Source organism: Erinaceus europaeus, chromosome 1, assembly GCF_950295315.1.
Source record: "Erinaceus europaeus chromosome 1, mEriEur2.1, whole genome shotgun sequence".
Taxonomy (NCBI): domain Eukaryota; kingdom Metazoa; phylum Chordata; class Mammalia; order Eulipotyphla; family Erinaceidae; genus Erinaceus; species Erinaceus europaeus.
Genome location: NC_080162.1, coordinates 73342681 through 73368176, shown reverse-complemented (window position 1 = coordinate 73368176; position 25496 = coordinate 73342681). Strand labels below are relative to the sequence as shown.

Sequence of the window (25496 nt, the reverse complement as noted above, 5' to 3'; positions counted from 1 at the left end):
CTACACATTTAAAAATAGCTAACATAAATTTTATGTTACAGATATTTTGCCACAATAAACATACGCTTTTGAAACTATCAGTTATATTTAAGTCATTAAGAAAATTAACTCCTCCAAGTTCCAAATATACTGGGCACTACACTGACTAGGGAGACTGGAAGTCTTAGGTTCCAGTTACTGTTAAACAGTATTAGTCACACAAGATTTCCTGGAGGTGAAGTGCTTGGGCTGGTAACAGGCCAAAAGATAAAGATAACTTCAGTGGCAAATGATCTGACTTCAATGCTCACTGGACCCTGACCCTCAGTCCACCTCTTCATGGTTTCCAAGGAGACAGAGAGCTTGGAATACCAACATTGCTATCACTTGGCAACAAAGGACTGGTGGCTACCGCCACCTGCCCCATTTTTTCCATCATCCTGGGCCCTCATCTCTGGCATGGGCTTCCCACTGCCTAGGCAACGGGGGCCCAGCCAGGGAAATACTTCCCATCTGCTTCCCTTCTCAGCCATCCACATATCTCATACGGAACACAGAGAATTTTGTTGATGGAGGTAAGTCCAGAGAAATTGTTAAATGAATCAGTGCAAGGGTCAAGCAACCTCCTATCCCAGGGATTCTCACTTACTATCCACTGAAAGTCCTTCTGTTGATGGAACACAATATTGAACATCAGGTGATTTGCAGCCCAAGTAAAAGACACAGGGCTCATCTAGTTATTTTAATACACACATGTTGATACCTATTTCATTATGGCCCTAGGGCCACAGACTTTGTAAAGGCAAACTGTTACCTCTCTCTTTTTAAATGTTATCTTAAGGGAAACGAAGGAATAACAATATCAGGAGTGCAAATTAAACTGCTTACTCCTCGGCAACCAACTCCAAGCACCAAAAGCTAGATATTTTCTCTAAAATGCAATTTTCTACCCTCAGGTTTTGTTTGTTTAATGTCACCTGAAATGAACCTCAATCTATGGAAACCCAGATCCCTATAACATAGTTGGTACACTCTGACACATGTCCTATACTATTTCCTAGTTTCCCAGTATGATTGATCTCCAGGTGTCCAAGATGACAGAGTTGATCACACAACACATTTTGCCTGTCCTACCTTCTATCCTTGCCCCATTCCATTACTGCTACTTCTTGGAATCAGTCCCCCCCCCAAAAAAAAAAAACTAACCAATCTTTATCTCATGTTAGCTTCTAAAAAAACCCATGTTTCTTTTTTGATAGACTGATGTCACATTTGTAGTACAAAATCTAGCACGCAATAAACATTTTACAAATTTTATCCTAGGAGCCAGACAGTCAGGTTTCAATAGCATTTCTGTCACTAACGCATTGTGTTATTGTGGCCAGTTCTACACACACACACACTGTTGGGCATGTTTACTTTTCTGTAAAGTAGGGCTGCTGTTATTACTAGAGAAGTGGGTCTTGAGAATGAAATAAATGAATAAAAAAAAAATTTTAAAGCATTTAGAACAGCGTGGCACAAAGCAAGCATTGCATAAACGTCGTTACTATGAATATGTTTCAGTCGTATTTCCTTTGACTCTCTCCACTGCCTGACATACACCCACCACATTTTGAGGTTAAGATTTCCGTGGTTCAGAACTAGGTAATCTCTCCTCGAGAACTCAACACTGTGTACAAGTTGCCTTATTCCCTGGGGAACTGGAGATTCCCCCAGGTGTCATGGGCCACACGAACCGGGATGCCACTGCTAGGCGGAACTTTCAGTGTCACGCCGGAATTTCCAAGCCGACCGGCCTCGGCAGCAGAGCCAGCCGCTTGGGGCTATTTCCGGCGACAGCGCCCCGCCCCGGGCGTCTCCATATTGGTCGCAGGTGGAGACGCAGCTAGTGTAGTGCGGGTGCAACTGAGTGGAGTCTTCCGTGCTTGGAGGCGGAGGCTCCCAGACCTCTTCCCCGCTTCTTCCCTCCTCCCGCAGAAGCCGTGAGCGAGCATGGCGGGCTTGGAGGTTCTGTTTGCGTCGGCGGCGCCGTCCATCACCACTGCGCAGGACGCCCTAGTCTGCTTCCTGCATTGGGAGATGGTGACGCACGGCTACTACTGCTTGGGGACCGGCGACCAGGTACGACACGGCGCCGCTTGGGGACCTGGGGACCCAACAAAGGGAAAGGTGTCTTCTGCAAAAGCCCAAGAGGGCTGGAGGCCTGTTCTTCCGCCCTCGCAAGTATGGGGCCTCGGCTGGACACGATCGATCGGTGCTGTCTCCCAGGCGGGGAGCTTGTGTTCTGTCCCGGTGCCCCGCACGGCACAGCACTGCTGGCACAGCACGACTTGTAAACCCAAGAATTGCCCGTCTTCAGCCCAGCCTGGCAGTCTGTCCAGCCAGGATTGTGTGGATCCGGCACTGAGACTAGAGTGTCAGCCGTCCCAATCCCTAACAGTTTAGCTGCCTGAACTCCACGAAGTCCCACCCCCAGAGGGTGGAGAGAAGGACACTGTACAGAAAACTGACCACGTACTGTCTCGAGCTTCCACTAGATATCTCTGTACTCAGGACCTTACACACTCTGTACTGAGGACTCCAGCCTTCCCCAGACTTACCCTCAGGATGTAGACCAGGTCTGGAGAAAGGGCGCCTCATTGCATCTTACAGTGCAAGCTTGACCTTCTGTTCATTTAAAATTTTTGTTTATTTATTTATTCCCTTTTGTTATCCTTGTTGTTTTATTGTTGTAATAATTATTATTGTTATTTGATGTCATTGTTGTTGGATAGGACAGAGAGATAGAGAGAGGAGGGGAAGACAGAGAGAGGGAGAGAAAGATAGACACCTGCAGACCTGCTTCAGTACCTGTGAAGCGACTCCCCTGCAGGTGGGGAGCCGGGGACTGGAACCGGGATCCTTCCTTGGGCTTTGCGCCACCTGCGCTTAAACCGCTGCACTACTGCCTGACTCCCCCTTCTGCTCATTTCTAAATACTTGTGTGTTTTTTTAATACTTGTTTTTAAACTCCCTACTTCTTCTCTTTCAGACATTCATTCAGACTCTTTAATTTTCCTCTCCTGACATACCTGTAGGGATCTTTCCTCAAACAGTGCATTTTGAGGGACCAGGTGGTGGCACACCTGGTTAAGCACACACATTACAGTGCATAAGGACCCAGGTTCAAGCCCCTGGTCCCCACCTACAGGGGAAAAGCTTCATGAGTGGTGAAGTAGGGTTGCAGGGTTGTCTCTGTGTCTCTTTCCCTCTATACTTCCCCCTCCCCTCTAAATTTCTGTCTCTATCTAATAAATAAAAAAACCAACAAAAAAAGAATGCATTTAGAGCCAGGTATTGCGTCCCGCCCTCTGCCCCTTGGAGCTGAAATCAAGACCCTCACACCCTTTCCTGCTTTACTCCTACCTAAAGGACAAGGACTGTCATAGCTTTCGGACTCTTTTATTCCCCCCAGACCTCATCTCACAGGAACCCTGGATCAACAGTTAGCACTCCCTATCCCTTCCTCTAGATTCATGCATGTTTGTCCCTCACATGAACTCTGGGACTGAAAATAAGGGTGGAAAAGGCAGATTAACTCTACATACAAATCCCTGTATGTCTTCTTTCTCCCAGATGTGTCTGTCCTTGACTTTTTAACCCTGCACTTCATTTTATCTACTTTGTCTTTGCCTTTGAGCATACCTGTAGAGATGGGCTACCCAGTGACAAATGGTACAATTCTTCTTTTGTGGCATAGACTCCCAAACAGAAACCTGTGTCTCCTTAGTTGCTGCACTTCATCTTTCTAATCTTTCACTTGCCTCTGTCATTTCATCTCAACTTTTCCTAGGAAGCTCTCCCAGCAAAGTGATGTGCCGTATGATGAAGGGGACAGTGAGATTGGAGAGAACAGTAAGACTTGGTTCTGACCTTGGGACTTTCCCATCAGCCCTAAGCCCGTTCTTGCCCTGCTGTGGTCTGGTCTAGTGTGCCCCGCTCTCAGTGCCACTTCATGTGCTTCACTCTTTTCAATTATCCCTATATACTATCAGACCTCTCCCTCACACCCCCAACAGGAGCTTGTTAAAAAAGACCTCCCTTCTCTTTTCCCCATTCTATATATACTTAACAACACAGATTTTTTTTTTCTTTTTCTGCCTCCAGATTTAGTGCTTGGGCTTGGTGCCTGCACTACAAATCCATTGCTCCTGGAGGCCATTTTTCCCATTTTGTTGCCCTTGTTGCTGTTGCCACTGCTGTTGTTGTTGCTGGATAGGACAGAGAGAAATCGAGAGAGAGGGACAGAAAGATAGACACCTGCAGACCTGCTTCACCGCTTGTGAAGTGACACCCCTTGACCCCGCAGGTAGGGAGCCGGGCTGAACCGGGGGGTCCTTACACCAGCTTCTCGATTCATACCATGTCCACTTAAACCACTGCACTACCGCCCAGCCCACTGTCTGAATCCCTTTTGATAGTTTAGAGATATCAGTTTATACAGATTGTTACTTTTTCTAGTTATCATCTCTCCCTTGCCATACTCTCCAGGCTCTCAAATTTAAAGGTGAAATTCATAGAGATAATATGATCTCAAAACACTAATTTTTAAATATAAAAGATCTTGTGAGCTAGGTGGTGATTCACCCAGTAGAGCCCACACATTGAAGACCCCATTCCCACTGCAGGGGAAAGCTGCATAAGCAGTGGAGCAATGCTGCAGGTGTCTGTCCTTCTCTCCCCTTCCTTCTCTGTCCTTTTCTGTGTCTCACCCTCTATAAGAAAAAAGGAAGGAAAGAAAGAAAAGAAATAGCAGTCCCAGCAATAGCTGTGGAGGCATAATAAATCAAAGGTCTTAGTCTGATTTCCAGAGATCCATCTAATTCTCCTCTATTTACAGTGCCATGTGTTATGTTCCTGGCTCCAGGTATCTTAGGGGATAAAGAAAGAGGGGATGTGGGGTTTTTGGAAGGCATTGCCCACTCTTGGTCTGTCCACTCCAGTGCTTAATCATGTTTGCCAGCAGGGCAGGAGGGAGAGTGGGTATTTGTATTGCATGTGAAAGTATGGTATATTTTGCTTCTCCCTACCTTTTACTTTAAGATTTTTTTAAATATTTATTTATTCCCTTTTGTTGCCCTTGTTGTTTTATTGTTGTAGTTATTATTGTTGTTGTTATTGATGTTGTCGTTGTTGGATAGGACAGAGAGAAATGGAGGGAAGAGGGAAGATAGAGAAGAAAAAGACAGACACCTGCAGACCTGTTTCACCACTTGTGAAGTGGCTCCCCAGTAGGGAACCGAAATCCTTAGCTAAGCTACCGCCCAACTCCCTTTTTTTTTTTTTTCCTCCAGGGTTATTGCTGGGGCTTGGTGCCTGCACCACGAACCCACTAGTGGCTCCTGGAGACTATTTTTTTCCCCTTTTTGTTGCCCTTGATGTTTTATGGTTGTTGTGGTTATTATTGTTGTTGTTGTTGATGTTGCTGTTGTTGGATAGGACAGAGAAAAATGAAGAGAGGAGGGAAGAAGGGGGAGAGAAAGATAGACACCTGCAGACCTGCTTCATCACTTGTGAAGCGACTCCCCTGCAGATGGGGGGGGGGGGGCTCGAATAGGAATCCTTATACTGGTCCTTGCACTTCATGCCATGTGCTGCTGTGCTACAGGCCGACCCCACCCCCACCTTTTTCTTTAGTGCCTTGGAGACTCAAGTTACATTTGCCCTCCTTTCAGTTCAGCTAAATCTTCTCATTCATACTAGATGCCCTGTGGAGAGGCATCTTTTCTGTTGGTTTATTTAAGAGGGGTATAATTGGTCTGAGGCAGCTGACACCTACAGTGTTTGTCAAACTCAGAAGATGATTATGTTGCCTCTCCAACTACCTCCTATTCTCCCACCCTTTTGGAGATAATAGGAGAGCAAGGAGGGTTGCAAAAGCATATATTTGACCATGTAATATATTGGCAGTTAAATGGAAAGCTAAAGTTTCTGCTTTTTCTCTTTGGTTTTGTCTCCTTTGATACAAGGGGATTCTAGAATTGGTTTAGAAGAGCAACACAGTCATCCAGTAAAAATTTAATATTTGAATTTTCCCTACTCTTGAGTCAGTACCACTGCATTACAATTGTGTCAAGTGATACAGTGGGTGAGGGGGATAAAAACAGCCATAAAGATTTTCATTTTCTCTTGTAAGACTCAAAGAGTTATGAGAGAAAGAGAGGAAATAACCAGAATGGCCCACTTGGTATCTGTGATTACATTTTAGTGCAGAAGTGTTGAGATGAATACATGACCACTGAAGAATGCTTTAGGCTCCAGGACTTCACCTAAAGGAGCAACTTGCTTTACTTTATGGAGGCCAGAAAATCTTCACTATTTATAACCTAGGCAACCAGAAACTCCAAATGCATAGCCAAACTCTGCACCTAAATTATTCTAACCTTGGGCAGTTCTCAAATATTACATGTTTTTCCATCACAGGGACTTAAGCTGTCCAGTCATTCACTTTGGCTGCTTTTCAATCAAAACTCTCTGGGAGGCCTGATACTTGATCTAAGAGTTTACGGGGCAGTTGAATGCCATGTTTGGCTTGTTATCACCAGGACCATCCCCTCTCCATCCTAACAGTCCTCCTTGTATCAGGGTAACAACTGAGTTGGGGAACATCTGACTCTCTGCAATGAGAGGCAGCAGCCTCACCTGGTCCCAGGATTTTCTTGTTTTGAAAGTCAGAGTTTATGACACAATGAACAGACTGAATTAACTATAGTCTTAAGAAAAAAGAATTTTTAAAACATTTATTTATTAATGAGAGGGATAGAAGATGAGAGAGAGTTAGAGCCAGACATGGTACAAGTGCTGTGGGGGGATCGAACTCAGACCTTGTGCTTGAAAGTCCAGCACTTTATTCACTGCACCTGCTCTCAGACCATTCAAGGAAAAATTCTAATGAATTGAATATTACATGTGGAGGGCATAAGTGTAAATTCAAAAATGCTTGACAGGATACAGGTAACACATGTCAAAATTTAGACTTCCAGGGCCAAGAGATTGCTCACCCAGGAGGGCACAGTGCATGCTATACTGTGTGCAGAGTCCCAGGTTGAAGCCACACAACCACATGTATTGGGGAAAGTGCCATGGATGGTGGAACAGTTCTGCAATGCCTCTCCCTCCTTATTCGTCTCTTTCTCTCTGAAATTTTTATTTAAAAATTGTCCTTGAAGTGATTAAATTCTGCATGCAAGAGACCATGGCAACCACCTCCACTACCCCCCTCAAAAAAAAAAAAAATCTTCCAAAGTGAAACAAATTCACAACATTGAATATGTTACAGGAAACTAAAGGGGGGGGGGGGAACCAGCTTTTCCCATTTACTTGTTCGTCATTACTTTCACTTTTGTTTTTATCATTCGTATCTCTGCTTCAGACTTGTAGATTCCCTTATTTCTAGGCCAGGTTTTAAAACTTTCCAATTGCAGCAGCTTGAATTTTATTTGGAGCTGCTTTCCCCATCAAATTCCCTAAGCACAAGGGTGACCAAAGAGGAGAGGCCTGCAGTTCTTCAGCTGTGACATTCCATTGTCCAGGGTGTATGAAGGGCCCGTGTTGCTGGGCCTTTGACTTGCTGTTGCTCTTCACCACTGTCCTACTTCGTACTATGTCCTACAGAGTTTTCCCATCTATTTACTGTGTGTTTAGCTATATAAATATAAGTCCATGAAAGAAATACCAGGGTGTGTGTGTGTGTGTGTGTGTGTGTGTGTGTGTGTGTTAAATCTTTACATAAATGCTACTAGACTGTAAATTTTATTTTTCCTAACTTTGTGTGTGTGTATGTGATATTGGTTATTTTTTAAAAATCGATCATTTAAATTTAGTTTGCCCTTTATAACTATTACATGACCTTCTACTCTGAGCACATTTTGCATTTTGTCGTCACTGATAAGACTGATGAGGATTTCTTGTCTTGTCCGTAGTGTTTCTTCATTCTGGTGGTGGGAATTGTATGGAATTGTATACCTCTTATCCTACAATCTTGTCAATCATTATTAAATCAATAAAATAAAAAAAAAAAGAACAGGAGAAATGGAATAAAAAAGTGTAAGTTTTAGGTCATAGGGAATTTTGTTTCAGTTGATCCTACCAGAGGAATTCTGTAATTGTAATTGGCCACTACTAGTGCCTGGAGGTGTGCCCCACACATACACCCCTGGTGGAAAGTAGAAAGGTATAACCTGCTATCTTATTATTTCAACTTGAACTTCTCTGGTTGCTAGTGAAGTTGAAAAACTTTATATAATGCAGATCTTTTGTCTGTTTATATCTTTTACCAGTTTTTCAATTGAGTTTCCAATTTTGGTATTTTTCTAGACATCCCCTCCATATGCTAATTACTAATTCTTTTTCATTTGCATCCATGGAAACTATCTTATCTTAGTCTGTGACTACTTATTACCTTTGTGGTATCTTTACTGAAGGGAAGCTTTAAATAATAAGCAGTTTCAAAGACAACACTTATTTTGTAAGGTTTCTTTTATTTGTGATCTATCCCTAACTGCAGTTCACTGTTTGCTTTTATTATAGAATAGTTTTGAGAACTTTCTCAAACTTCAAGTATAAAAGGAAAAGTCCTAGGGTAATTAAAAGCAAAGTAGGACATTACAACTGACAGTGATACATTTTTGCACCAACTAGATGAGTAAAAGTTTTAAAATTAGGGACCAGGAGGTGGCATACCTGGTTAAGTACACACATTTAAGTGCTCAAAGACCCAGGTTCAATCCCCTGAGCCTCACCCACGGGGGAAAAGCTCATGAGCAGTGAAGCAGTGCTACAGGTGTCTCTCTGTTTCTCTCCCTTTCTCTATTTCCCTCTCTTCTCTCAATTTCTCTCTGTCTTTATCTAATAAGTAAATAATTTTGGGGGGGCCAGTTGGTGGCACAGCTGGTGAGTGCACATTACAATGCACAAGGACCCAGGTTCAAGCCCCCAGTCCCCACCTGAGAGGGAAAGCTTCACAAGTGATAAAGCAGGGCTGCAGGTCTGTCTCTCTCCCTCTCTATCTTCCCTTCCTCTCCACTTCTGGCTATCTCTATCAAATAAATAAAGATTTAAAAAATTTTTTAAATAAAAAAAACAAAAATAAATAAATAAATGTTTTAGAATTGGACAATAACAGTATTGCTGACCATGTTAGACAACGAGAACTCACACAGTTCTTTCCCCAGGTATAGTCTGCAGACACTCATCCACATGTGTACTAGGAGATATATACAGGAATGTTTATAGCAGCATTCATTATGACAGAAACAAACAAACAAAAAAACACAAACTGGAAATATTCAAAAAACGTGACAGCATATTTATAGAATGGAACAGAATTTGGCTGTGGACTATAAAGCAGCAGGATGCTACATAGTGAATTAACTAATATAAAGTGAAAAAGGCAAGACTTTATGTGTGTATGAAAGTTGTGTATAACTTTTTGTTAATCTATCATAGTAGTTGGGGAGGGGGAATACATTAGAATCTGTTTTTTCCCTCACATCTCTGGGGGCCTTCCATATGCATAAATTCACCACTGTGGGTTGAGTTTTTCAGAAAAACAGACAAAGTGAGAGAGATACCACAGAGCTGTAATAACTCCATGTGGTGTGTGCTGGGGCTTGGACCTGGCCAGGTTGCATGCATGGTAAGACAAGTGCCCTGCTTCATGAGCTGTCTCCCCTGCCCTAGAATATGTATTTTTAAGCAGCATGTCGGTGGTATGATTGCAGTAGTCCAAGTTCCAAGTTTTACAGTCAACTTTTCTACAACTGAAATGGTATGCCACCAAGCTATACCCTCAAATATTGAAAAACCACTGCCTTTGAATTTCACAGTGTTTCTGAAATGATTTGCTTTATTCTTGGCAGGGAAACAGAGATTAGTCTTAATCTAAGACTGCAAGTTCTTGGTAGGCTCCAGTGCAGTGTCATAAAAACAGTAAAAGATGAGGGAGGAACATAAAAGCAGTAGTCCAAAGGCATAGATCCTAGACCTCTTTTTTTTTTTTTTTTCCCTCTGTGACCATGGAATTTTTACTTTTTTTTTTAAAAACAGAAATTAAGAGGGAAGGGCTATAGAAAGAGCACTTCATCATTGCTCCATCACCTATGAAGTTCCCCACACCCCCTCCAGGTGGGGCCCTCATTCATAGTAACTTGTGCTCCCTACTGGATGTGCCGCTGCCCAGCCGCAATATATGAAGTACTTTATAGCTGTGTGATCTTCCTCCTCTCAACCTTGCTTATCTTCTCAGCCAGGTCCCAATGATAAGAAATCAGAACTTCTACCAGCCAAATGGAACAACAATAAAGACCTGTATGTCCTCCGGTATGAGTCTAAGGATGGGTCCAAAAAACTCCTTGTGAAGGCCATCACCATGGAAAACAGCATGATCATCAATGTGTTGGTGAGTCTCTGGGAGACTTAAGAGTTTGTTAATAGGAGTGCGCAGTGGGATTGACTTGTTGAAATCTGTTTAACATTATGAATTAAGAGCCCTAAATATTTTTTTAAATTTTTTTACATTTATTTATTATTGGATAGAGACAGAGAGAATTTGAGGGTGAAGGGGGAAATAGTGAAGGAGAGGGCAGGGGTAGATAGCATAATGGTTATGCAAAGAGATTGTCTTGCCTGAGGCTCCCAAGTCCTAGGTTCAGTCCCCCTCACCATCATAAGCCACAGCTGATCAGTGCTCTGGTAGAAAAGAAGAAAAAAAAATGGTGAAAGAGACAGAGAGACACCTGCAGCCCTCACCTCTTGCAAAGCTTTCCCCCTGCAGGTAGGGACCAGGGGCTTGAACATAGGTCCTCACACACTGTAATATGTGTGCTTAACCAGGTTCACCACCGCCTGGGCCCTAACAATCCTAAATGTTTACAAAAACCCAGTCATCCTCCTTCTATAACTTTATCCTAAGACAAGAAACCTAAATATAGGAAAGCTTTGTGGAGTGAAGGAGATAACATAAGTTATTCAAACAACTTTCATGCCTGAGGTTCTGAGGTCCCAGGTTCAATCCCTAGCACCACCATAAGCCAGAGTTTAGCAATGCTCTTATTTCTGTATCTTTCTCTCTGATCTCCTTCATTAAAATAAATAAAGTGGGGCCAGGTGGTGGCGCACCCAGTTAAGCGCACACATTACAGTGCACAAGGACACAGGTTCCAGCTCCTGGTCCCCACCTGCCGGAGGAAAGCTTCATAAGTGGTAAAGCAGGCTGTAGGTGTCTTTCTGTTTCTCTCCCTCTCTCCTCCCACCTCCACTCTCAATTTCTCTATGTCTCTATCCAGTAATAAATAAAATAAAATAAAAAGATTTTTAAAAATTTAAAAAAAAGAAAAATACCTGCATTTAAATAAATAAATAAAGCATATTTTAAAAAAGAAAAACTGAAAAAATGTTATATAGGTACAAACTACTGTATTTTACTGTCGACTGTAAACCATTAATCCCCCCAATAAAGAAAAAAAAGTAAAAAATATATATATATATAAGGTAAGAAAAGCTTTGTGCATGTAAGTTGTTCACCACCTGGTATTATTGAAGAAGAAACTTTCCATCATAAGGGAATGATTAAGTAAATTAAGGTAAGTAAATCCACCCATTTTTTTGTTACATTTGTCCTGGTTGTATGTGTATGTCCATTTAAAAGTATCTGCAATTTATTTGATACTGCTTTTTTTCACTAAATTATGTTTTAGGGGTCTTTACATGGGGATGCTTAAAGGCATACTTCATTATCTTTAAATAATGGTAGGGGGAAAAAAAAAGCTTACTATCTTCCCAAGGGCCTACTTTTAGTTCTCTAAATAAGCCTAGCTTTTTGCTGTCTTAAAAGCTTTCCAGTTAATGTTTCCTGCATTATAAAGCTTTCCCTCTTCACTGTTGGCCACCATACACAGTCACACTCTCCACCAACCCTGTAGCCTTAGCTAGCTCCCTCTAATTTCTCACTTCCTAAAAAGTTCTACTCTACCTATTTTCACCTGCTAGGGGGGAAAAAATTATCTCCTCCATCATTAACCACAATTAGTAATTCTGTCCTTAATTTATGCACTGGTTATATTTGCATTTTAATACTGGACTATAAGCACCATGAGGATTTTTTTGTTAGGTTCATTTTGGTTGTCTGTGTATTCACTTAAAAGTATCTGCCAGGAGTCGGGCTGTAGCGCAGCAGGTTAAGCGCAGGTGGCGCAAAGCACAATGACCGGCATAAGGATCCCAGTTCGAACCCCGGCTCCCCACCTGCAGGGGAGTCGCTTCACAGGCGGTGAAGCAGGTCTGCAGGTGTCTATCTTTCTCTCCTCCTCTCTGTCTTCCCCTCCTCTCTCCATTTCTCTCTGTCCTATCCAACAACGACAACAACAATAATAACTACAACAATAAAACAACAATGGCAACAAAAGGGAATAAATAAATAAAATAAATATTTTTTTAAAAGTATCTGCCGTTTATATGATACTACATCTTGCTTTTTTTCACTCAGTTATGTTTTAAAGATCTTTACATGGGGATGCTTAGTGGTATGCTTCATTATCTTTAACTACTATGTAATATTCCAAACCATCATGATTGATTTATCTTGTTTCTTCTTGGGTTCTTAGTTACCAGTAAGAAAACTACCACAGGTTAATTTGTACAGACTGAGTTTATTAAAAGAATTTGTACAACTCTTTGAATTAATGGGAGGACTAAAAAGCAAGTTTAGCTCTGAGGTTTCAGGTCAATGTCCCAAACCATATTATGGAAGCCATTGCTACCGCCACTACCCAGGAACATTCAGTGCTGACTAACATTGACAGCCCTAGAGCCCCTTCCTTTTCAGGAACTACTAATTTTGTGACCCCTGCTGCTTCTGTTGCTTCCCTCATTAGTAAGATGTCTGCCTGCTTCTGGATCTGCTTCTCCACATTGCCTACCTCCAAGTCAGAGTTGTGCATTCATCTAGCACTTCACTTACATGCCTGTGTGATCTAAGAAGTAGGCTTTCTGGGCTTTGTCTTGGAATGGCTATATTCTTAATTCCAATAAACTCCAAAACATTTTTTAAAAAAGGTATTCATATATTTCAAACAGTCTCTCTACATATCTTTGTAAACATAGGCATTTCTTTATGTAATTGTTGCTCTCCCTTTCCTCCCATTAGCCCTCATCAGCCCAGAAATATTCTGTCTCTCATTTTCTTTTTTTCATTTTTCTAGGAATATGGCTCACAGCAAGTGTCAGATTTGACCCTGAACTTGGATGATTATATTGATTCAGAACACCTGGTTGAATTTGACAGGTACTTCAAATGAATGATAACTTTTCCCTGGGATAAAGACAAGAGAGTGGTCATCTGTAAGGATTGGGTAGAGGTGTCCAGAGGAAAGTTCACAGAAAGATTTTTCATATATGAGCACAAATAATTTCTTCAGTCTTTTTTCTGTTAATTTATTTGAAAAGAAGACTTCCATGAGAACTGTCACATCCAAGAGTCCACAGATGTGCAGTGGTTGTAGAGTATTATAGAATAGAGTTAGTGGGCTAGGCCAAAAGGGTCAGTTAGAATAGACTCCTGTCGGGGGGGGGGGGGATATTTACCTAATCAGGTCTCTGCTACAACCCCAACTTTTTTTAATGTATTTTTTATTGGGAGGTAATGGTTAACAGAAAACATAGTTACTAACACATACATAAAATTTCTCAATTTCCTGCAAAATACTCTCATCCCCAGCCTAGGTCCTCCTCCACTATCATTGCACCAGGACCTGAAAACCCCTGTTTCCCCAGAATCCTTTAATTGGTGCAATACACCAAACCCAGTCCAAATTCTACTTTGTGTTTCATTTTCTGTTCTTATTTCTCAACTTCTGTCCATGAGTGAGATCATTCCACATTCATCCTTCTCTTTCTGGCCCATCTCACTTAACATAACTCCTTCAAGCTCTCTCCAAGATGAGGTGAAGACGTTGAATTCACCATTCTTAATAGCTGAGGAGTATTCCACTGTGTATAAATACCATAACTTTCTTAGCCTCTCAGCTGTTATTGGACACCTAGGTTTCTTCCGAGTTTTGGCTATTACAAATTGTGCTACTATGAACATAGGTATACCACAAATCTTGTTGGATGGGTGTGTTTGGTTCCTTAGAATATATCCTCAGGAGAGGGTAGGTCCATTTCTATCCTTCTGAGAGTTCTTCAGACTGCCCACAACAGGGATTGAACCAATTGACATTCCCACCAGGAGTGCAGGAGAGTTCCTTTATCCCCACAACCTCTCCAGCATTTGTTGTTGCCATCATTTCTGATGTATGACATTCTCACAGGGGTGAAGTAGTATCTCACTGTTGTCTTTATTTGCATTTCTCTTACAATCAGTGACTTGGAGCATTTTTTATATGTTTGCCTTTTGGATCTCTTCTTTGGTGACTATTCTGTTCATAGCTATTGTAATTAAAAAATAAAAATTTTAGGGATGGTGAGACTGGGTGCAGGTTTAAAACAAGGTTTATTACATGGTGGTATAGCAGTATGGAACAGTATATTTTAGGTACAGCAGGATAGGCAATTATAGGCAGAGGTAAGAGTAGGCTAGGCCTGTGAATCCATAAATTACTAAAGCACAAGCAGAAGAAGGTGTGTGTGGGGGGGCATCTTCCAGCCTCCTACAAGTTAAAAAGTTAAATTGCTTGGTTTATGTAAGTCTATCAGCCATATGCTGATTGTGTTCTCATGGTCAGCCTCAACCATATGCTAATCAAGTCCCAAAGTCCTATTCATGGGCTGTGTCACAACACACATCCTCTCTCCATTTTTGGATGGGGTCATTTCTTTTTTTTGTTGCTGAGTTTGGTGAGCTCTTTATGTCTTTTATCTCCCATGCTGTAAGGAGTTGTTTGGGTGGTGGTTTCTTTTTCTGTACAAAAACTTTTCAATTTGATGTAGTCCAACTTATAAACCCCAACTTTTTAAAGATAGACTTAATGTTTTTAGAACAGTTTTACAAAATTCCTAACAAGTGCTAGGAATTCCCATGTAGCCTCCCCATACACATGCATCAGTGCACATTCACTCTCTCTCACTATCAGCATCCTACATGAGAATGCTACACTTGTTACAGCAGATGAACCCATGCATATTATGAAAATCCTTTACATTAGAAGTTATTCTTGTGATATTAAAAATATGTTTAGTTTTGTAGAAAGTTTCTTTCTCATGCAGCCTAGCCACGAGGACATCCACACTTGCACTCCTCACCATCTCCAGTTGATTTCCATTCTGTAGTCCACTAGCTTTTTTAAAACATAGCTAAGATCATGGTTAAAGTCCTGCTTGAAATATGATCAGCATCTCACATACTTTAGGATGACTGCTATTAAAATCAGAAAATAACAAGTATTGGTGAGGATATGAAGAAATTGGAACTATTGTGATATAACCACTATGAACAACAGTGGCTCCTAAAACAATTAAATTACCCTGATGATCCAGCAACTTTCCTTCTCAGCGTATGTCCAGTATATTTAAAGTAGATATTAAATTTGCAAGTAGATATTTTACACCCATGCTCATAGAAGCTTTATTCACAATTGCTAATAGTAGGTAAAGCAATTTGAGTATCCATGAGGACCTTGCACAGATGCATGGATAAATAAAATGTGGTGGGGGCCAGGCAATAGCAAAGCAAGTTAAGCACACATGGCACGAAGTACAAGGACCAGCATGAGGGTCCTGATTCAAGACCATGGCTCCCCACCTGCAGAGGGCGTCACTTCACAAGGAGTGAAGCAGGTCTGTAGGTGTCTGTCTCTCTCCCCCTCTCTGTCTTCCTCCTCCTTTCTCACTTTCCCTCTGTCTTATCCAACAACAACAACAGCAATAACAAGGGCAACGGAAATGGAAAAAATGGCCTCTAGGAGCAGTGGATTCGTAGTGAAGGCACCCAGCCCCCAGCAATAACCCTAGAGGCAAAAAGAAAAAAGTGGTATATAATTATGATGGAATAGTATTAAATTTCTAAAATAAAGGAAATAATAATGCCCTACAATATGGATTAACATGAGACCTTATGCTAAGCAAAATAAACCACTCAGAAGACATACTATATGGTTACACTTATCTAGAGTAGTCAGATTCATAGAAACAAAATAAAATAGCGGTTGCCAAGGACTTGGACATGAGATAATAGAGAGTTACTGTTCAGTGAGTATAGCATTTTGATCTTGCAAGAAGCAAAATGTCTTGAAAATGGATGGTGGTGGGTTCACAACAGTGGAAATTGTACTTACTACTTAAAACAGGTTGATACAGTTTATTTGTATTTTAACCACAATTTTTTAATCTATAAAGAAACCCTTCAATTAATGTTCATTTATCTTAGGATAAATAAACAAAATCCTTTATGAGGCCTGAAATGTAGTGCCCAACCTCCAGCCTCCTAGCCTAGTTCCTGTGCCTCAGCCAGGGAGCTATGCTGCTCCTCTCTTCAGAGCTTTTCCCTCTGCCTAGAGTACTCCACGACCTCTTCATGACCACTGCTGCCCTTTCTTCAGTTCCCATCAAAATGTTCCTCAGAAACATCTCCCCTGCTCTCCAACAACTGATGTTCCAAACTAGCTTTTAAGCACTTCGAATGGGTATTTTCTGATTAATTTCTTGTAGTTGGTCTACCTTATTGACTGTGATCTTCTTGTGGGCAGGACTTGAGTTTGTTTTGTAGCTTCACAGAAAAGGATGAAACAGTAAAGTGTGACCAGGTCTGACCTTGGCAAAGTTGCTTTTCTGGGTGCTGCCCACAAAATGACCCACTTACACCCCTTAAGGGTTTAGGGAAGGACATTTGAAGTATGCTCTTTCTCTTAACTTCTTCATTTTGGAATTCCATTGGGAGAGAAATTGACAAAACCTATGAAAGAACTGAGGAATTATACTAGACTTTTTTTAAAAATTTCTTTATTCGGGAATTAATGTTTTACATTCAACAGTACATACAATAGTTTGCACATGCATAATATTCCCGTTTCCCATATAACAATACAACCCCCACTAGGTCCTCTGTCATCCTTCTTGGACCTGTATTCTCCCCACCCACCCAACCCAGAGTCTTTTACTTTGTTGCAGTACACCCATTCCATTTCAGGTTCTACTTGTTTTTTTTGTTTTTTTTTTTCTGATCTTGTTTTTCAACATCTGCCTGAGAGTGAGATCATCCCATATTCATCCTTCCATTTCTGACTTATTTCACTTAACATGAATTTTTCAAGGTCCATCCAAGATCGGCTGAAAACAGTGAAGTCACCATTTTTAACAGCTGAGTAGTATTCCATTGTGTATATATACCACAACTTGCTCAGCCACTCATCTGTTGTTGGACACCTGGGTTGCTTCCAGGTTTTGGCTATTACAAATTGTGCTGCCAAGAACATATGTGTACACAGATCTTTTTGGATGGGTTGGGTGTGTTGGGTTCCTTAGGATATATCCCCAGGAGAGGAATTGCAGGGTCATAGGGTAGGTCCATTTCTAGCCTTCTGAGAGTTCTCCAGACAGCTCTCCACACAGGCTGGACCAATTGACATTCCCACCAGCAGTGCAGGAGGGTTCCTTTGAGCCCACACCCTCTCCAGCATTTGCTGCTGTTACCTTTTCTGATGTATGACATTCTCACAGGAGTGAATTGGTATCTCATTGTTGTCTTTATTTGCATTTCTCTGACAATCAGAGACTTGGAGCATTTTTTCATGTGTTTCTTGGCTTTTTGGATCTCTTCTGTGGTGAATATTCTGTCCGTGTCCTCCCATTTTTGGATGGGGTTACTTGTTGTCTTTTAATGGTCATTAGAACACTTAGTTCCCTCAGCAGTTAGTACCATGAGAGAAACTATGACCATGTTTTATAATGATTTTAAAACATTTGAGTTTTTTTTTTTGGGGGGGGGAGGAAAGGAGATGGGAGGTGTTTTGGTTTTTGATTACCATGAAATGAAAACACAATACTACTACTTCATAGCATTCTGAGAACAAATTTAAATGTAAGGACAGAGTCCTTATGCTGGGCCCAACTCAGTCAACATGCAGAAGGAAGAGTCTGGTGCTGCCTTTCTCTCTGGCTGACCACCAGCAGCATTGTGTGCACTGCCTGCCACTGCTTACACACTCCCAACTCACTTTCCCTGAGAGGTTTTCAGAGCATGTCTTGTTTATTCTAGGTAGGAATTTGTTCCTTTGGTGAGCAAACTATGATTTGCTAAGAAGTATAACCTCCCCCCACCCCTTCAGCTGTTCCCCTTATAGAATGATAGGCTGTCTTTTGCTACTACTAAAGTGATAGTTCCACTAAATTTGAGAAATGTGTGAGAACTTTTATTTTAGAGCAGGCAGACTTTGAATCAGACCTGATGTAAGCATCTTACACTGGGAAATTGGAGCCTTCCAGTTGTTTTACTGAAATGATCCAAGCCCAGGGACTGGGGGAGGTAGAGCTTGAGTATGTATTGCATTAAATTAATAGAACTGTTTAAGATTATCTATTTCATAATGACTGAGTTGTTTGTGGGTTTTGAAAAATTGGTTTAAGAATTCTAAGTTGTTGACAGTAGTTGATTTTAGTTTACTCTTCCTTTCAATTGTTATAGAACTGTTATAAACTCATATTTTGTTCTTGTTACCATGATTTGCATCTTCTTTTTATTTTGTTACTAAGAGGATATCAGTTTTATTCATTTTGAGGGGAGAACTAGCTTTTAAAAGAATAATAATCTTACTGTTTCTTTTTTATTTCTTCTGCTTGACCTGGATTTGATTTATTCTTTTCCTAAATTCTTGAGGACTCAGAATTTGTATTTTTTTTTCAAGTATTAACATTTATTGCTATAAAGTTTCCTCTTCATGTTCCTTTTTTGTTTAAAGATTTTTTAAATTATTTATTTATTCCCTTTTTGTTGCCCTTGTTTTATTGTTGTTATTGATGTTGTTGTTGGATAAGGCAGAGACAAATGGAGAGAGGAAGGAAAGACAGAGGGGGAGAGAAAGATAGACACCTGCAGACCTGCTTTACTGCTTGTGAAGTGACTCCCCTGCAGGTAGGGAGCCGGGGGCTCGAACCGGGGTCCTTACGCCGTTCCTTGTGCTTGGCACCATGTGCGCTTAACCCGCTGTGCTACCGCCCAACTCCCAAAGTTTCCTCTTAATGCTGCATTAGCTATACCCATGTATCCATTTAAAAAAATTTTTTTTGATTTATAAAATGGAAACACTTGACAAAACCATAGGATAAGAGGGATATAGTTCCCACCACCAGAATTCCGTATCCCATCACCTCCCCTGATAGCTTTCCCATTCTTTAACCCTCTGGGAGTATGGGCCCAGGGTCATTATGGGGTGTAGAAGGTGGAAGGTCTGGCTTCTGTAATTGCTTCCCCACTGAATGTGGGCGTTGACAGGTTGATCCATACTCCCAGACTGTCTCTTTCCCAAGTGGGGCTGGCCTCTGGGGAAGCGGGGTTCCAGGACACATTGGTGGGATCATCTGCCCAGGGAAGTCCAGTTGGCATCATAGTAGCATCTGGAACCTGGTGGCTGAAAAAAGCCCATGTATTCTAATATGTTGAATTTTAATTTTTTGTTCAGTATTTTTTCCCCAAAACTCCGCTTATAGTCCAAGGATTATCTAGACTTGCTTAATTTCCACATAGAGATTTCCTTTCCATTTTAATATTCACTGTGCTTCCATATGATTTGAGAACATATTTTGTTTACTTTTAATTCCTTTATATTTGTGGGGTTTACCTTTTGACCCAGATATGTTTCATTCTTAAAGGAGAGATTTCTAAAAATTCTGAAATCCTGCCTACTCTCTGTTCTATCTGTCTGCCTCAATACATAAGCAAGCAATGCTTGTTTCCCACAGAGAAAAGAAACACTTCCAAGAGTCCTTGAGTGACAGAACTGAACCTTGAACCTTTGACTACCTGCATAAGGAAACTGACTGCACTTTCCTCCCCATGGAGCTATTGCCTTCCTTCATGGCTTTTCCCATGACACATATGATGAACACATAATGAGACTAAGGGTGGGGTGAGCTAGGGTGGGGTACTGTTGGGTACAGAGGAGTAGCCAGTAGGCCCTGTGCCCTTACACCCTCACCTCTTTCTAATGGGGTGGTAAATGAGGAGGGGCAACTCAGATGCCTAAGAAGCTTAGGCCCAAACCTCGGAGACAGCGCCGGGCTGTTGCCCCCCTCAACCAGGTCCACCGGGCGGCCCGTTCCCACCCTTGTAAACAGTCCAAGCGCAACAACAGCAGCTGTCAGGGTCGCCGTCGCCATTGCCGACGCCAAAATAAAGTGCACAGGATTGCCAGCCAGGTGCAAGCAGTTGACACCTCGTCTACCTCCTGCAGGACCTACAAGAACAGTGAGGAGCTTCGGTCTCGTATTGTGTCTGGAATCATCACACCCATCCATGAATACTGGGACAAAGCTAGTATAAGCAGTCCCCACCGGGAGTTTCCTCCTGCCACTGCCAGAGAGGTGGACCCACTCCGCATTCCCCCTCACCACCCACATACCAGCCGACAACCTCCCTGGTGAGTACAGGGCCCCCATCAAGCAGTCCATGCTTTTGCAAAAGGTTTCCAATCATGACCATCCTGCCACTTGACCCTGTCTCTAGCCTCCATATGTCCTTAACAGAATTATTTGGGTCTTGGTGTATATAGAGAGAAATGGACACATCAGTAGAACTCTGAGTTCTTGTACTGCTGCTAGTTACCCTGACTGTCCAGCATCTTAAGGCTGCCTGCACCTTTCTAGAGGGTGTACAGAACCCCTGAGGCTGCAAGACGCTGTGCCTCTGAGGGTTGTGTGCTATATTCCAGGTTTGCTGCCTAAGTGATTGTCGCTCATCCCAGAGTTCTTCGCAGGTCCAGGATCAGACTTTTTGAGAAAAAGCAAGTATGCAGAATCTGCTTTTCCAGGGATGTTCCTATTATTTTGCATATTTCATTTCATTTTATTATAGTTTCTAGCCCCTTGGACAACCACAGAACTACCCCAGAATAACATGAGGTATGAGCAAGTCGTGTACACAATCATTGCATATTAGATTAGGAACATTTAAGACTAAAAAATTCAACTCTAAGGGACCAGGGAAACTAAAGTCTTTAGCTGAAATTGAACTTCCCAATTTTCGGTCCACCATATAAATATAATGGTAGAGTTCAGAGAGGCCTTACTTTGGGGCCATAATAAGCATTCCCTTCACCTCCATTGTTATTTTATTCTGTCTTAGTTATATAAATAGTTAGCTTTAAAAAATTATCACAGAAAGTAGTGATTGTTAAAGTTTCTTTGGTAGTCTTTGGGAATACTAGGTTTGGTGGAGAATGATAAAAAGTGGCCAAAACGTTTGAAATATGCTTACATCATCTGACAGAAACAAAGATAAAGATAATCTGCTTAAGGTGGCCAGCCACTAATCAATGAGGCAAAGTGTCTTCACTTCCAGCACAGTGTTCTGTGATGTAGCCAGGATTGTTGGCAAGATTTAAGAATAAGCCTTGGACAGCACACCTGGTTAAGTGCTCACATTACAGCACACAAGGTCCCAGGTTCAAGCCCCTGGTCCCCACCTGCAGGGGGAAAGCTTCATGAGTGGTGAAGCAGAGCTGCAGGTGTCACTCTCTGTCTCTCCCTCTTTATCTCCCCCTCCTCTCTCAATTTCTCTGTCTCTATCTAATAATAAACAAATAAAATATTGTTTTAAAAAAAAGGGAAAAAAAGAATAAGCCTTGGACATCCTTCAAGTTGGGGATGATTTTTAGACCTTGAGTAAATAGTAATTCTCAGTTACCTCAGACTCACTTGCCATTCATTGCAAGGCATATAATCTGTGAAGTTTTCCTTACTCTCTTAAAGTAGAATTTACCATCTAACCAGTTTTCAAAAGGAGTCAGTATAGAATCATAACTATAAGTAAGAAATCAGACTCTGAGGTCTGAGGAGATAGCATAGTGTTTATGCAAAAACATTCACAGCTGAAGGTCCAAGTTCCAGGTTCAGTTCCTGGAACCACTTTAAGCCAGAGATAGTCAGTGCTCTGGTACAAAATTTTTTAAAAATTAATAATTTCTGAAGGAAAGCCATGAATAAAAAGATAATATACATTTCATCATGTAGTTGCTTGAGCATTGTTACATGGAATGTAATAAAAACATTTTCATACATTTGCATTTGTATGTGGAATTATCTTAAATTCAATATTAACAGAAGCTGTCACAAACAGATGTGTATGTCAACAATTCAGATATCACCAGTGGTGTTGCTGTTACTTAAATAACTTCTGAAATGGTAAACGGTATGGCAAAACAGATTATAATGGACAGTGTTTCTTCAATTATAATTCTAGATTCCTGGAAATTTTTGTATAAGAACAAAAATATACTGTTTGTTCATTTATAAAATGCTCTTAGATTCAAGTAATACGTGTAGACTGTATACATCTATGAATGTTGAATAAGACTTTACAAGGTAGTGTGAAATGTTGGCCATCCTTTTGTTATGTGGAGCTCTACTGAAAATTACAGATCATGCAACATCTCTGCTCTCTGCCTCTAAATGCTCTGAGGACCCTCCAACCACTATGACAATAAAACTCCTCCAGGATTTCCACAGTGGCCTAAGGAGGGTATGCCACTCTAGCCTGAAAATCCAGACCTGTAGTCTGTAATTGTAAAAGTGAAATATTTTGACCTTGAAAGAATTAGAAAAATCACAGTGTTGTAACCTCTGCTAGGCACAACTTGTCAATGATGATTGGGATCTTTATAATGGACGAATCAAACTGATCATACTTGAACCCTTATAGGTCAGTCTTAACACAGAAAGTATGACAACCAGACGTTAAGCATCTTGTGATATGGTGCAATACTAAATTCACAGCAACCTGAATCTAAAGCTAACTCCTGGCTCTAAAGAAACACGAGGGGCCAGGTGGTGGTGCACGCAGCTGAGCTCACATGTTACCATGCACAAGGGCCTGGGCTCAAGCACTGGTTCCCACCTGCAGGAGGGAAGCTTATATGTGGTGAAGCAGTGGCAGAGGTGTCTGTCTCCCCCTTCCCTCTCTATCCAAGAAACAAAAAATTTAAAAAGAAAAGAAACAAAAAGAATAAAAGAACAAGTAAAACAAATATACAAGGGGTGCTGGACGGTGGCATACCTGGTTGAGCAGACATGTTACCATATATGAGAATTTAGGGTCAAGTCCTGTTTTCCACCTGCAAGGGGAAAGTTTAATGAGTGGTGAAGCAGTGCTATAGGTGTCTCTTTCTCTCCCTCTCTATCTCCACTTCCTTTCTCAATTTCTCTCTGTCCTTTCAAAAAAAAGTCAGATATATATAACTAGACATGTTTAGCTAAAATTGGAAAATGAAAAAAAATACAGGATAAATTGACCTTGGGGGATTTCTTTTAATCAAATAAGTGAACTGCATGGAGAGAAAATGGATATGGAGGACTGTTGTTAAAACTTTGAGACATCAGATAAATTCAGTGTTGGACATTTTATCTTGTTTTGAACAAATTCTAAGTATCATTTTGAGACATTTAGAAAAATTTAAACATAGACTAGGTATTAGATATTAGTCATTACTGCTAATTTTATTAGGTAATTTATGGTTATATTTTTAGAAAATCTTGATAGCATATACAGATTTATATGTGTATACCACATCTGGGATTTGCTTTATATAATTTCGCTGCCCCATCCCTCAAAAAAAGAGCAAGATATTGGGAAACAAATGTAGATGAAATGAAAATGGTAAAAACTGATTATTGAAACCATGTAGAAGGAAGCATGAAACACTAACTTTTTCTAATTCATAAATCATACTATATTTCCTTTTTTCTACTTGATAATCTCCTTAATAATGATTTATTTATTAATACCAGTTCCTCACAAACTACCCAATAAATAGGACATTTTCCAACTCATTTTTATGAGTCCATTATTAATCCAATACCATAACTAAACACATCATAAGAAAACTAGAAACCAGTATTCCTTATGAGTATTGGTATTAATTTCCTCAACAAAATACTAGAAAAACAATTTAGCAGTGTATAAAAGGGATTAAGCATTATGACCAAATAAAATTTATTTCAAGAATGGCACCTTAACATCTTAAGTCAGTATAATATACTATATTAGTAGAACAAAGGCTAAAAACCACATGTTCATTCAATAGACAGAAAAAAAGGCACTTGACAAAATCAAGTACCCTTTCATGATAAAAGCATTCAATAATAGAAAAGTTTCTCAATCCAATAAAGATCGTTTACAAAAAGCCAACAACCAGTATTCTACTTAATGAAGAAAGATGAGATGCTTTCCCTTCAAGATCAAGAATAAGACAAGTATGTCTGTTTTTACTACAAAATAACATTTTATCTGAGATTCTAACTATGACAAGATAGAAGGCAGTAAGTATGACATTCAGAGTTCGGTCCCTGGCATCACATGTGCCAGAGTGATGCTCTGGTTCTCTCTTTTTTTTTTTTGCCTCCAGGGTTATCACTGGGGCTCAGTGCCAGTGCTATGAATCCACTGCTCCTGAAGGCTATTTTTCCCATTTTTGTTGCCCTTGTTGTGGTTGTTATTGCTATTATAACTGCTGCTGTTGTTGGATAGGACAGAGAGAAATCAAGAGATGAGGAGGGGAAGACAGAAAGGAGGAGTGAAAGAGCCACCTGCAGACTTGTTTCACCATTTGCGAATAGACCCCCCTGCAGGTGGGGAGCTGGGGGCTCAAACCGGAATCCTTAAGCCATGTGTGCTTAACCTGTTGTGCTACCTACCGCCCAGCCCCCCCCCCCTTTTTGTAATGAAAAGACATCCTTTATTCATGGAAGATACTGGCAATACTCCCCAAAGTATCTATATAGTCAATGCAATCCAAATCAAAGCCCCAGAGTTTGTGAGGTTTAATTATTTTTTTTATGGCAAGCTGATTCTAAAATTTATATAGAAATGTAAATGAGCCAGAATGGCAAAAAAAAAAAAAAAAAAAAAAAAACCTGTTTCAAAGCATTACTACAAAGCTACAGTAATCAAAAACAGTGTACTGACATAAGGATGAACACCTAAATCAAAAGAATAGAATTGCAAGCCTAGAAATAAACCCATATGTTCTAGGACCATTGATTTCAACAAGGATGCCAAGACAGTTCAATAAAGGAAGCAATTCAGGATTTCCACACTGTACAAAAGTAGAACATGCCAATAAAGCCTTTTATAAGACAGAATGATGTAGAGCATAGAAGCAGTAACTTATTTTATATGGAAAACATTTTGAACATTTCCAGACCAAAGAAGTAACCTCCTAAATAACACATAGAGCTAGTATTAAAAAGAAAGAAAGGAACAAAGAAAGAAAGTAAGATGAAAGCAAGAATGATAAAATAATTATACTGCCTGTAAAAAGTAATTGCTAGGG

The 25496-nt window shown here is 40.7% G+C and overlaps 1 protein-coding gene across 2 annotated transcripts in view; it reads left to right on the top strand.

Annotated features, from left to right (window-relative positions):
• The first annotated feature begins 413 nt into the window (after nucleotides 1-413).
• Nucleotides 414-25496, top strand: part of PSMF1 (proteasome inhibitor subunit 1) — a 37150-nt gene continuing 12067 nt past the window's right edge. Inside the window, exons 1-5 of one of the 2 annotated variants that reach the window (XM_060187922.1) lie at nucleotides 414-554; nucleotides 1960-2103; nucleotides 10268-10420; nucleotides 13221-13303; nucleotides 20403-20588. In XM_060187922.1, the coding sequence (XP_060043905.1) occupies nucleotides 1975-2103; nucleotides 10268-10420; nucleotides 13221-13303; nucleotides 20403-20588 (551 nt within the window). In that variant the 5' untranslated portion in view covers nucleotides 414-554; nucleotides 1960-1974. Of the gene's footprint in view, nucleotides 555-1815; nucleotides 2104-10267; nucleotides 10421-13220; nucleotides 13304-20402; nucleotides 20589-25496 lie in introns of those variants that run through there. The other variant, XM_007523039.3, reaches the window with a different exon arrangement.